The following is a 14,268-nucleotide window of genomic DNA, read 5'->3' on the forward strand; positions in this document are numbered from 1 at the left end:
TGACCAATACAGTTCAAATTTTCAGCACTGACATCAGCATGGAGTTTGGCCTGGACAAATGCGCCACAGTGGCACCGAAGAAAGGAAAAATCATAGAAAGTGATGGAATCGAAATGCCCAATGGACAATTGCCACCAACCCGAAGCCTACAAATACCTGGGCATATTGCAGCTGGACAATATCAAGCATGGGCAGGTGAAAAATGTAGTCAGCAAAGAATACACACCAAGGGTCAGAAAAATTCTAAAAAGCAAACTGAATGGCGGTAACACCATCAAAGCTATAAATACCTGGGCCATACCTGTCATCAGATATACTGCTGGCATCGTAAACTGGACACAGGCAGAGCTGGACAGCCTGGATAGGAAAATGAGAAAACTGATACCATTCACTATGCATTGCACCCGCGTAGTGACATTGATAGGCTATATTTGCCCAGAAAAGCAGGCGGCAGAGGACTTTTACAAGTGAAGCAGACAATCAAAGAAGAGAAGCATGCTCTGGCAGATTATGTGAGAGACAGTGTCGAACCAGCTTTGATGGAGCTCAACCACAGGAAGCTGCTCAAAGTGCAGCAAACCAAGAATCAATATAGGAAAACAGCAATGCAAATTCAGGCTGGCAGCTGGTGTAACAAAGCATGGGCAGTTCTTTGAAAAGATCCAAGGAAAAGTAAATAAGGAAAAGACCTGGTTATGGTTGACCAATGGGACACTGAAGAAAGAGGCAGAAGGCCTGATTCTTGCAGCCCAAGAACAAACCATCAGAATGAATGCAATCAAAGCCAGAATAGAAAAATCTGCTGATGACCCCAAATGCAGACTCTGCAAAGAAGTGGACAAAACCATCAATCACATACTGAGCTGTTGCAAAAAAATTTGCTCAGACTACAAACAACATCACAACACACTCGCTCAGATGGTCCACTGGAACTTGTGTCACAACTACCATCTGCCTTTAGCAAAGAACTGGTGGGATTATAAACCTGAAAAAGTGATCGAAAATGAGCATGCAAAACTACTGTGGGACTTCCGAATACAGACTGACAAAGTTTTGGAACACAATACCCCAGATACCATAATTGTGGAGAAGAAAAAAGCGTGGATCATTGACATCGCCATATCTGGTGACAGCAGAATTGATGAGAAACAACTTGAAAAAATCACTAGATATCAGGATTTGAAAATCGAACTGCAGAGACTCTGGCAAAAACCAGTGCAGGTGGTCCAGTGGTACTCGGCACACTGGGTGCTGTGCCTAAAAACCTAGGTAAGCACTTAAAAAAAATTGGCGTTGACAAAATCACCATTGGTCAGCTGCAGAAGGCACCTTACTGGGATCTGCTCGCATAATTCGCCGATACATTGCACAGTTTTAAATGCTTAGGAGGTGTTCAACTAGTGATTTGTTATATGAAACCCAGCATAGTTATCTCGTTTGCTGTGTACACTGTCATTTTTTGTGTCAATAATAATTGTAACTTTAATCAAACTTATATAATCGTAGTATTAATATACATAGTTGTTTTAGAGTAGTTATTCAATATTTCAATGTTCCATTTATGCCAATGACGGGAGTGTGGCTCGAGGCTCATGATTTAATTGGAGTAACTGCCGGAATTCTGACATTATTAAACATACATAATAATACCATCTTTCAACCTCTGATCTTTCCATTTAATTATTACTTATATTCTATTATATAAAAATATTATCTGCTAATATCCCCCCATTTCTTATTTCTACCTCTATTTTAGCTTCTAGGCAGGCCACCATTACTAATCCTAGTGTTAATACACATGTTTATATTAAGACATAGTCCTTCATTATTTGGTTGTTCAAAGTCACAATACGCCATTCAACTACCAGTCATCCTATTATTTAAACATACCTAATAATACCATCTTTCAACCTCCAATCTTTCCATCTAACTATTGTTTTATATAAAAATGTGTAGTCTTATTTCTACCTCTATTCTAATTTTTAACCAGGCCATCATTATATTAGAAAAAAAAGGTAAAAATAAAAATAATTCCTTTCTATCCACCATCTCTTGTTCATTTTAATACTTCAACTCTTATTTGTTTTTTGGTTTGCCTCCTATAATCCTCTCTTGGATCTTTGTCTCTATCAGCATTTGTGTCTTCACTATTCAGTCTGGATATTTCTCCCATCTCTATCCTCCTAAGCTGCCAGGTCTCCAAAGTGTCCACCCAAACCACTTTCTCCCTTTCAAAGGTATCTTCCAGGTTATCCGATTCCATTTTTAAATCTCTTAAAGTACTTTTCCCTTGGTTTATTTCATTAGTCATTATTATCTTTATTGAGTTCTCCTTCTTATCTTCTTGTTTTGTTTGCTGGTTTGCATGTTCTATTTTTTCCTCCATTCTTTCTGCCGTCTCTTCTCTTTCCTGGACTCTTTAATCATCATTCATTATCAAATCCTATTTTCTATGTTTTAAAAGGCCTTTAGCTTTTCTCCCCTTAGTTCCTTTCTTTTGGTCTAGGATTTTTCTCTCTATGGTTGTTCACCACTTTAAGAAGTAGTTCTAAGAGTCTCTTTTTTTGGATTTTCCTCTTTTTTTCCTTTTAAGGTTAGGGTCTAAATAAAAAAGAATCTCCTCACCCAGTTCCAATCACTATTCATCTTCATTATTGCTGCACATTTCTTTGTTGCCTCGGCTGTCCCAGCTTCTTCTTTTTTTTTTTTTTTTAAATAAATTTTATTAAATTTACAATTAAAAACATATCGACATTACATACACAAAAGGAAAAAAACAAAAAAAGAACACTCGGTCTTACAAACTGGAAAGAAAAGAGAAGAGGAGATGTAAAAGAAAGAAAGAAACAAAGGAAGAGAAAGAGAAAAAAGAAAAAGATGCGTTTAAAACAGACAATATCCTTTTTGACAGTCTGCAAGATCCAATTCTCACCTTAATTTGAATACACACATCTTATCGATATCTATGCTTAAATTACCCATTGTCCATTAAGCAGTTTATCTCTGGACTAACCAATTATACCAAGAGTTCCAATTATCGTAAAATGTTGAAGCCTCTTTGTTTTTAAGTGCTATAGTTAATTTATCCATTTCTGCACAATCACATATTTTCTGGATGACCATTTGTTCTGTAGGTGCATAGGGTGATTTCCAACACTGGGCAAACGCTAATCTGGCTGCAGTTAGGATATGAATTGTTACATATTTCATCTTTTGGGTAAATGTTTATCAGAGATCCCTAGTAGGAAGAACTCTGGTTTGTATTCGATTTGTTCTTTGGTTATCTCCTCCAACCATTTTCTGATTTTTTGCCAATATTTCTGGGTTTCTTTTGCAAGACCACCACATATGAAAGTAGGTTCCTTCTATGCTTTTACATTTCCAGCATTTTGGACTCGTGTTTGGGTTCATTTTCGCCAACCTCGAAGGGGGCAAGTGCCATCTATAAAACATTTTGTATGTATTTTCTTTATATGCTGCCGATTTTGTAATCTTAATATTTCTGTTCCAAATCTTTTCCCATTCTGATAATGTAATACTTCTTCCGACATTCCTGCTCCAGGCTATCATGTTCCCTTTGACTATCTCTTGTTCTAATTCTACTTCCAGTAAGTATTTATAGAATTTGGATATGTTCTTTTTGTTTGATCCTAGTAAAATTTTATCTAAATACTGCAGTTTGTTATAAATTCCAAAGTCTTTTTATATCTTGTTTGTATCTGCTATGGATTTGTATATATAACCACTGATCAATTTTAAATCCCTGTTCCTGTAGTTCTTGTCGAGTTTTAATTTCCCTTGCGGATCTAATAAATCTTTATATTTAATCATTTTTGTTATGTCCAAATTATTGGGATGTACCATTGCCTCCATTGTTGATAGCCAGATCGAATTTTTAGATAGTGTTTTTGCATATTTTTTTCCAATTAATTAATAATGAGTCCCTAATGAGATGTCTATGAAAGTAAGACTGCTTGGGTTTCCCACTTCCCATAAGAAGGCATGCCACCCTCTCTGGAGGTCATGCCCTTCTAATGCTAAAATTCTTTGTTAAGTAAGTTCACCCAGTCTTTTATCCATAATAAGATAGCTGCCGAATAATATAATTCCCAATTTGGAAGGGCTAGACCCCTCTACTTTTCGCATCTTGTAAGGCCTTACATTGATCCTGGGTTTTTCCCTGCCAAATAAATTTAAGTGTGCTCTTATTTAATTCTTCAAAAAAATTTTTGACAACTTAATTGGGATTGTCTGGAATAAATAAAGAAATTTTGGTAATATATTCATTTAATCGAGGCAATCCTGCCCAATAAGGAAAGCTGCAACTTATTCCAGGATTCTAAATCTTTCTTTGTTTGTTGAAGTAGTTTATCATAATTGTTCTCTTTGAGTGATTTACCTTGTGGTGTTAACCATATTCCTAAATATTTGACCCTTTTTTGTTACCTGTATCCCCATCATTGTTTCTAATTCTTCCTTCTGGTTTTCTGTTAAATTTTGGTCATTAATTTCGTCTTTTTTCTATTAATTTTTAATCCTGCCACTGTGCCAAATTGTTCTAATTCTTTTATTAGATTATAACCTTTTTCCATGGGTTCCTCCAAAAGAAAACCATATCGTCAGCAAACGCTTGTAGTTTATATTCTTCTGATTTGACCCTCACTCCTCTAATTTCAGAGTTTTGTCTAACCCGTGTTAAGAGTGATTCTAGGGCAAAAATGAAAAGAAGAGGTGAGAGAGGGCAGCCCTGTCTGACACCTTTTTCTATATTTATTGGATCTGTTTGTTCGCCATTGATTAGTATATTAGCCTGTTGTGTGTTGTAAATAGTTGTTATAATGTTTTCAAATTTGGTGCCAAGACTCATATTGTAAATTTTTGAATTAAAAAGTGCCAATTTAAGTTATCAAATGCTTTCTCAGCATCTAAAAACATGAGTGCGGATTGTTTCTCCGGGTGGGCTTCATAATATTCTAGGACATCGATAACGGTTCTTAAATTGTTCTTTATTTGTCGGGAGCGGAAGAAATCCATTTTGATCTTCGTGTATATGTGGATTTAAAGCTTGTTTTACTCTATTAGCTATGATAGAAGTAAACAATTTATAATCGGCATTTAAAAGTGAAATCGGTCTATAGTTGTTGATGTATCTATGATCTGCATCCTCCTTCGGATTAGCGAAATCAGCGCCCCCACGAGTCCGGCATCTTGGCTGCCAGAAGTACCTCATTAAACACTTCCAGCATCAGTGGTCCTACTAGTTCCAATATTGCTTTATATAGTTCTGCGAATCCCATCTGGTCCTGGAGATTTGTTATTACTTTGATTCTCCATTGCTGACTTCAATTCAGACCATGTAATATCTTTATTCAATAACTCTATCCATTCCTCTCCAATTACCTTGTCATTCGTCTCCTCTAAATAAGTTCTTATTTTATCTTCATTAACTTCCTCCTTTTTATATAATCTTTGAAAATAGTTGTAAATGATATCTTTTTTCTTCTCTATCTCATGTTGTAAGACATCTTTCTCATCCATTAGTTGGTGTATCAATCTCTTTTCTTTCACTTTTTTAAGTTTATGGGATAGCCATCTTCCTGGTTTATTTGCATGCTCAAAATAATTTTGTTTGGACCTTTTCAAGTTAATTTCTATTTTATCTTGTTCCAGTAAGTTCAATTTATGTTTAATTGTTATTAACTGATTTTGTGTTCTCTGGTTTTTAGGGATTTTTGAAGTTGTATTTCTAATTCTTTAATTTGTTGTTGGAATTTATTTTGTTGGGCATGTATTCTTTTATTTCTCATGGCATTATAGGAGATTGTTGTTCCTCTTATAATTGCCTTCATTGTATCCCAAATATTTTGTTTCGTAGTTGCTTCATTATTATTTTCTTTTAGAAAATAATTTAATTCCTCTTTCAGCTTCTTAATGTACTCTTCTTCGTTTATTAACTGAGTATTTAGTGTCCATCTTTTCTTTGTTTTTCTCCTATCTCTCCAAATTAGTTGTATTGGGTTGTGGTCGGCCCATTCATTTGGTAGGATTTTAATTTCTTTTATTTCATTGGCCAATTCCCCATCCATCCAGGCCATATCTATTCTGGTCCAGATTTTGTGTGGATTTGAATAATATGTGAACTGTTTCTCTTCTGGGTTTAGTTTTCTCCATAAGTCTATTAAGTTTAATTCTTTCATCATGTCCTTACAGGGCATAGAAAATTCTCTTTTCCCTTTCTTGTTCTTATTCACATTACTATGGTCTTTTTGATGATCAGCAATGGAGTTGAAATCGCCTATCATGCAGATATTCCTTTTTTTCGAAACCTATTATTCTCTGATGAAGATCTTTAAAAAATTTCCCTTGTTCTTCATTTGGCGCGTAGATTGCTACCAATAAAAATGTGATATGATTAATCCAAATTTGTATAACCAGAGTTCTTCCTTCCGGATCCGACCAGATTAGTTCTGCTTTTACATCATCTTTCACAAATATTGCAATTCCTTTCTTTTTATGTTTGTCTGCTGGTGCTGTAAAAAGTTTTCCAAGTTTCGGGCAAATTAAATATCTTTCATCCTTTTTCCTAATGTGTGTTTCTTGTAAGCATATTATGTCGGCTTTTTGTCTAATTAATTTAGTTAATATCCTTTTCCTTTTAGATGTTGAATTTAAACCATTTATATTAATGGAGAGGAGTTTCTTTCCTATCTCCATTTATCTAGGTCTGTTTAGTTTTTTGTCTAGTGATGATTCGGTTTTCTTCTTGCTGTTGTTGTGAGATTGGTTCTTCTCTCCTGGTTGTGGTTTGTCGTTCCTAAATTTTGAGGAAGTCCTTCTTTTTTGGTTTCTATGGCGATTACGATCATCCTGTGGTTTCCTTTTAGTTTCCTCCTTGGTGTATTGGTTATCCGTGCCTATTAGCTGATCATGAAAGTCTTGGGCCTGTTCTATAGAATCTATTTTGATTTTTCTCTTTCCAAGTTATTAACATCCCTTCTGGGATTAACCATTTAAAAGGAATTTCTTTTTTATTTAAATAATTGGCCAAGAATTTATAATCCTGTCTTATGACCCTCACTTTCCTTGGGATTTGTTTTAGGATCGTAATCTCTTTACCTCTATATGTTATTGTTTCTTCTCTGGACCTTTTAAGAATTAGGTCTCTCACACACCTCCTTGTGAAACGAATATGAATTTCTCTTGGGCAGTTATGGCGTCTAGCATAACTTGTGCTGACCCTATACACCTCATCAAATTCTTTGATTAGATCATCTTTTTCTTTCCCTAACCATTCAGCCAATAGTTCTGCCATTAATTGTTCTAGTTCTTCATTTTTCGCTTCTACCACATTTTGAAACCTTAAATATGCCGCTGCTTTATCCATTTCGAGGTGGACGAGGAGTCTTCGGTTTCTCTAGTTACATTTCTAAATTCCTCCTCTATCCTTTCAAAGTTTGTCTCCATCCGTTCTGTCCTACTCTCTATTTCTCTTATCTTAACTTCGTTTTTCTCCATAGCCTGTTGCAAGGACCCTATCTTATCCTCCACCTTAAGTAAATCTGCTTTCATTTCCACTTTAAGCTTTCCCATCTCATCTTTTAATTCGCTAATATCCGCTCTGGTTTCTATGTGATTCTTAATCATTATTTCTTGCATCTTGATATTGCTTCTGCAAGGATAGTAGGGTAGCTTGTATATTAACGTTAGAGACATTGGACTGTTTTTCCCCTATTAGAGATTCTTCAATGGTTTTTTGGATTGTTGGTGAAGCAGAAGTTAAAGTAGTTGTTAGGGTCGGGTGGTCTTCTTTCCGATTTCAAAGCCATAGTTGTCGTGGAGGTCATCTCTCTTAATATTTGTTTTTGTTGTTGCACTATATTGGATATATTGTCCCAGATCACCATTCAGTGTTTAACCCTAAAATAAAAATTCTATTCTAATACTTCAATCAAATATATAGATAGGCAGTCTGTACACCTATATTATAAAATGTTATCTAATAATATAATAATCTTTATAATTAATTTATATACTGAATATCAATATTAATCATCAATAATACATCAAATCCAACCCAGTTACTTCTTTAAGAATTAATCTTAAGTATTCTAAATAATCTAAATCAACACTATTTTTCACTCTTTGTTGTTACTATTTAAGACAATCAAATCAATTGTCACTGAAATCTATAAGGACAATATACCTTTTTTCCCCCCCTCCTTTTGAGTAGGTAAATTTATCAGGCTTTTTAAGGGGTTAAGATAGGAAGGAGAAAGACTGGAACAATAGGGGAAGAGAAGAGGGAAAAGTTTACCTTGATTTGAGGCAGTCAATAAGCAAGGGGCTAGAGGTTCAAATTGTAAAAATAGTGCCCAAATGGTAATATTAAAGTATTACCAAATAGAAATTCCTACAAATAAAGAAATGTGATAAGAGAAAAAATATAAAATAAACTTTATAGTCAGTCTTCAAGCTAAAGGTTTAAGTTTTGAGTTTCTTCCCAGCACTCCGGGGAGCAAATGGTATAATGTGCTGATTAATCGCAATAAGAAGTCAATCCTTCCCAGCCTTCTGTTGGTCTCTTCTTCCTTCTTCCTCTTCCTTCTTTCCCCTTCCCGGTTTTGAGTTCAATGTGCAAATCTCCTTCACCTATTATTCCCTCCAAAATCCAATAGTCATCTCTTCTTGGTCACTTAACAATCTGTCCTCCCAGCTGTATTAAATAAAGCCAATAATCCTATTGAACTCAATTCAGAGAATTAATAAGTCACTTTCAGTGCCGCAATTTTTCCTCCTCTGTCACCTCCTTCCTCTCAAATATTGTCAAAAAGTTAATCCCAAATGCCAAATCACTCACAAATTCAAGTCTCCAATCTCCTGGTTTCTGATGTTCTTCCTCTCTCCCCAGGAGTTTCCCTTTCAAAAGCTGTAATCCACACTTTTGTTCTAACGAGCCTTTCTGCTCGTGATTGTCACACTTCCGCTTTTCAAGCTGCTTTTCTGGCCGCTTTTCTCTCCTGCTTCCACAAAGTGCTACTCACAACCAGGAAGATAAATCTCTCACCCCACTGTCATTCTTCAATCTTCGATCTTCAATATTGTATTAAGCTCTTTCAACACCTTTTCCTGCTCCGATCTTGCAGGCTGTCACTATCTTGCTTAGTCACCTCAGTGGCAGACCGGACTTTGGAGCCGCCATAAACTGGCAGCTAGCTCTTCCACGCTGGGCTCAGGAGCTCTTCTCTTCGTTACCAGGGGTTGCCTACCCCACCCTGTAACTCGAGATTCTCCTATACTGACACGAACCTCTCCGGGTTTGTGTATCCCCTGGGGATCGCTCCAGACGCTAGAGAAGGTAATAGAAAACCACAGCAGTCTTCTCCACCTCTGCACGTCCCTGTCCTGCCACCCGTCCCAGCTTCATGGCAACCATGATGGCAGCCTCTTCTCATCGTGGAGGAGAGGAAAGAAGCCCTGGGTCAGGCAGGATAGTTGCTATTTTCTGTGACCTGCAGAGCACCCTCTTTTCTTCCCCACCCTTACAGAGTAACTTTAGCTCCTTTCAGAGCCCTCCAATGGGGAGAACTTGGCACGGGAGCACGGAGACCCACTCCTCACATTTGATCTCGCAACTGAATGGTTAAAACAATATATATTATTTGCATGTGTATATATAGTACACATACACATATACACACACATGCTAGCAACGAGACAGACTTTGTTTAATTGACAGAGATATCTGCAGTTTAATCATAATTACCAAGGATTTATTTAGCATAATTTTATTAATTGGATGGCCAGATGTTGATTTACAGGAGAAAACTGAGAAGATTCCTATTTTTAGCATGAAAAAAGTGCAAACAAATACTTGAGCACAGCTAATGCTTAACACTAACTAAATTAAACCAACTAGTGCAGTGGTGGGATTCAAATTTTTTTACTACCGGTTCTGTGGACATGGCTTATTTGGCAGGCATGGTTTGGTGGTCATGTGACTGGATGGGTGTAGCTTGGTGGTTGTGTGACTGGTTGGGCCCCTTTTTCAGTGCAACCGGCTGACTACTCTCCTCCTTCTCCGCCTATTTGTTCTGTATGGCCGAGGAGGAGAGCAGTTGGCTGGTTGGGGGAGGCTTCTTGCGCTGCAAAAGAGGCGGCTAGAGGAGACTCTTTTTCAATCTCCAGCCACTTCTTTCACAACGCAAGAAGCCTTCTCCGGGAGCTTCTGGTTAGGTTCCCTTGGCAACAGACCGAATCCGCAACTGTCAGCGGTTTCAGTTTGTGTTCGCCGCTGGAGGGCCCTGATCTATCTGATTTGGGGCTGAAGCCACCCCATAGAGGTGATGGAGAAAGGGAGAGTGCCAGCTGAGCTGAGGGGAGCCGCATTCCCCCTCTTTGGAGAGGCTTAACTCCTCTCCGAAGGCAGATGCAGCGATGGCCAAAATAGCCATCACAAAGAGGAAGAACTGACCGGACATTGTGCAGGAGTGGAGAAAACAATGGAGACAGCTTGGGTGACCGGGCTAAGCAGGATTAACATCAGAATACAAGGTACCCTGGAGCTAAAATACTTAAGCACTCTTTGGAGAAGATTTTTAAATCTGCGGCACAGAAGGGAAAAAAAGATCTGAAAAAAGGGAGTGGAACCTGGATGTACCTGATGCTGAAAGAAATTAATGTGAACTTTTAAAAGATTTTTAAAGAATAACAAAGTAAACAAAACGTTGCTACAATCATAGAGCCCCTGGAAAGTGAAAGTAGAGTTTTTGAACTTTGCAACAAAGAAAGAAGCAAGAAGAAACTGTTCTGGAATTGTTTGAGGATCTTGGAAACTCTGGACATTGGATTACTTAGTGGATATAATTGAATTTGGTTGTCTAAAAGTACTGGGAAGTGTTGAAAGATGGCAGAACTTTAATTGGAACTGAAAATGGTACTAAAAATATGAAGGAACAATTGCAAGTGAAAGGAGAATCATTTGGCTTTGTTCTGCAATCTCTGGAAATGGCTGTTTTGGACTATGAGGATCAGCAAAAAGCTTTAGAGGAAGAAGAAGACCTGAATAAAGGAGAGGCCATCTTTAATTAAAAAAATCAGGACAACAAAGTTTGAAATTCAAAAAGGGGAAAAGGGGACTTAAAAATTGGAAATTGGATGAGGTAATCAGAAAAAGGGAAGTGTGAGAAATAAACAAAATATAAGGAAAGAGCAGAAGGGAGGATTACAGAAGGAAGCATTAAAGAGGGAGGGGGTCAAAAATTGGAGTGAGAAAAAGAGGGGGAAAATAAAGGGGAAAATAAGTTATAAAAAACAGAATCAGGAAATAAAGAAATGTGGGAAATGAACAAGAATTAAAGGGTATAATTTGATTGATGGACACAGAGATAATGGCTGAAATTACAATTAAAATAGAGGATTCCGCATGGTGATAAGGGATTGTATTTTTTGTAATTTTGTAATTTCTTATTTTAGAAATAAGAAATTATGTAGAAAACAGGAAAATATATGTAATTAAAAAGGAAGATGAAACAGGGATTGTTACTTAATGGAATGTACGATAACAGCTAGATTAAATAAAAAATGAAAATATGCAAAATATAATTGAATTACATTAATGTATATCAAGGATTTATAAAATGTGATTGAAGTGAATTATGAGAAGGATTGTAAGGAAATTAATACCAGTCTTTTTTTTTTTAGGATGAATTTGAATTGATTAATTATTTTCTTCAGTTTTATTCTTTTTTTCTTTCATTTTCTTTCTTTTAAATTTAAAGTTGTTTTAATTTAAAGGGGAAGTAGCATCAGAATCTGACTAAAAATGGAATTTATGTTATAACTATTAGGTGATGGAGATTATAATTGTTTAATGGGATAACTTAGAATATTTAATGGGATGTGAAAGGGAATTGACTATAAGATATAAAGGTGACACACTTTAATTGGCAATTATAGGGGAAACCTTGTTTTGTAATGTTTGAAATGTGGATATGGATTGAAATTGTACACAGGACAGATAAAAGTACAAGTATAATTATTTTGAAAATATGAAAACCTTGAAAAGGATATGTAATAGATCCAGAAATGAATGAGAAAGTTATAAAATAAGCCTGAGGGAAGTATCTGAGGGAAAAAAATTAATAAAGAATAATTGAAGTAGTGATGAAATATGAAATTGAATATGAAAGATGAATATGTAACTGAGATTGTATCTGTATGGAGATTTGAAAAACTGGAACCAAGCTGTTCACCAAAAAAAGATGTTTTATATTTGTGTGTGTGTTTTGTAAAAACTGAAATAAAATTGTTTAAAAAAAAAAGCCTTCTCCAATTGGACGACTACTCTCCTCCTCCTTGGCCATATAGAACAAACAGGCAGAGAAAGCCCAAAGAGGAGAGTAGCCGTCTGCTTAGGGGAGGCTTCTTGCGCTGAAAAAGTGGCAGCTGGACATGTGGCCACCTACTGGCTGGCTGAGCTGGGGCGGGCTGGAAGAGGCACGTCCGCTGGGAGAAGGAAGAAAGCGTGCTCTGGGAGGCCCAGCAGGTGGGTGAATATCCTGGGGCCGCTGCACATGTGCAACGAATAGGCCCATTTCATCACTTGCTGTAATTCCGGAAGTGATGAAATGGGCCTATTATTCGCCCTGAAAAGCCTTGCAGAGGCTTTTTCCAAGCCTCTGGGAGGCCGAAAAAGGCCTCAAACCAGCCGAAAAATCAGCTGTGAGGCGCAGTGCAGGTAAGGGGGTGGGGGGGATTGCGCGTGCATGTGCAGGGAGCGTGGGGGGCACACATTACATTTTGGGTGCTGGCACGTGAGTGCGTGTGCAGTAATGCGCATGCAATTTTTGGCACAGGAGTCCAAAAAGGTAAGCCACCACTGCTATATACCAATGACTGCAACTCAAACGATCCATCTGTTAAAATACTTAAGTTTGCAGATGACACAGTGATTGGTCTCATTCAAGGCAATGATGAATCTGCATACAGACAGGAGGTTGTACAACTTGCCTCATGGTGTAACAGGAACAATCTGGAACTGAAAACACTCAAAACTGTAGAAATGGTGGGAGACTTTATAAGAAACCTTCCCATACTACCACCTCTTACAATACTAGACAACGTAGTATCCATAGTTAGAGATCTTCAAATTTCTAGGTTCTATTATATCACATGACCTAAAATGGACACCTAACATCAAAAACATCATCAAAAAAGCACAACAAAGGATGTTCTTTCTGCGCCAACTCAGTAAGCTCAAACTGCCCAAGGAGCTGCTGATACAGTTCTACAGTGATTTATTGAGTCTGTTGTCTGCACCTCTATAACTGTCTGGTTTGGTTCTGCAACCCAACAGGACAGACACAGACTTCAAGGGATAATTAGGACTGCAGAAAAAATAATTACTACCAACGTTCCTTCAATCAAGGACCTGTATACTGCACGAGTCAAAAAGAGGGCTGTGAAAATATTTACAGACCCCTCACATCCCGGACATAAACTGTTTCAACTCCTTCCCTCAAAACGATGCTATAGAGCACTGCATACCAGAACAACTAGACACAAGAAGAGTTTTTTCCCGAAAGCCATCACTCTGCTAAACAAATAATTCCCTCAACACTGTTCAACTATTTACAAAATTTGCTACTATTACTATTAATATTCTCATCACTCCTTATCACCTCCTCCCACTTGTGACTGTATGACTGTAACTTTGTGACTTGTATCCTTACTATCTATATTGACTATTTCCTAGTATGATTTGATTGCTTATTGTACCCTATGACTATCATTAAGTGTTGTTCCTTATGATTCTTGACCCTTGACAAATGTATCTTTTCTTTTATGTATACTGAGAGCAATTCCTTGTATGTCCAATCACTTGGCCAATAAAGAATTCTTTCTTCCTTCCTTCCTTCCTTCCTTCCTTCCTTCCTTCCTTCCTATCTATCTATCTATTTATCTATCTATCTATCTATCTATCTATCTATCTATCTATCTATCTATCTATCTATCTATCTATCTATTTTAATCTGAACTTTGAGAAAAGAAAATGTTAATAGATGTTTCACACATAAACATACAATAAGAAGGGAAATAAAATCTTATGAGTCAATTCTGTATTCAGATTTTTTAATGCAATAAAATTAATTTGATTCATTTATTGATTTTTAGTGTTAAAGTTGGAACTGAAAGCAGAAGCTGGTTCAGCCTAGTTTATAACTGCATTAGTTCACACCTGAGAAGGTATAGTTGATTAAAATGAATATT

The 14,268-nt window shown here is 36.8% G+C and overlaps 2 protein-coding genes across 3 annotated transcripts in view; one reads left to right on the forward strand and one right to left on the reverse strand.

The window, feature by feature from the left end:
* Window positions 1-14,268, reverse strand: part of RARB (retinoic acid receptor beta) — a 335,866-nt gene that overhangs the window by 271,397 nt on the left and 50,201 nt on the right. The window lies entirely within an intron of this gene.
* Window positions 39-11,088, forward strand: LOC148128793 (uncharacterized). Its single transcript, XM_087945829.1, is given in 4 exon segments — window positions 39-191; window positions 366-637; window positions 639-921; window positions 10,885-11,088. Coding segments are annotated over 4 exon segments (912 nt in total).

Source organism: Notechis scutatus, chromosome Z (assembly GCF_049901735.1).
Source record: "Notechis scutatus isolate UNSWTSFEM ecotype Mainland chromosome Z, rNotScu1.2, whole genome shotgun sequence".
Taxonomy (NCBI): Eukaryota; Metazoa; Chordata; class Lepidosauria; order Squamata; family Elapidae; genus Notechis; species Notechis scutatus.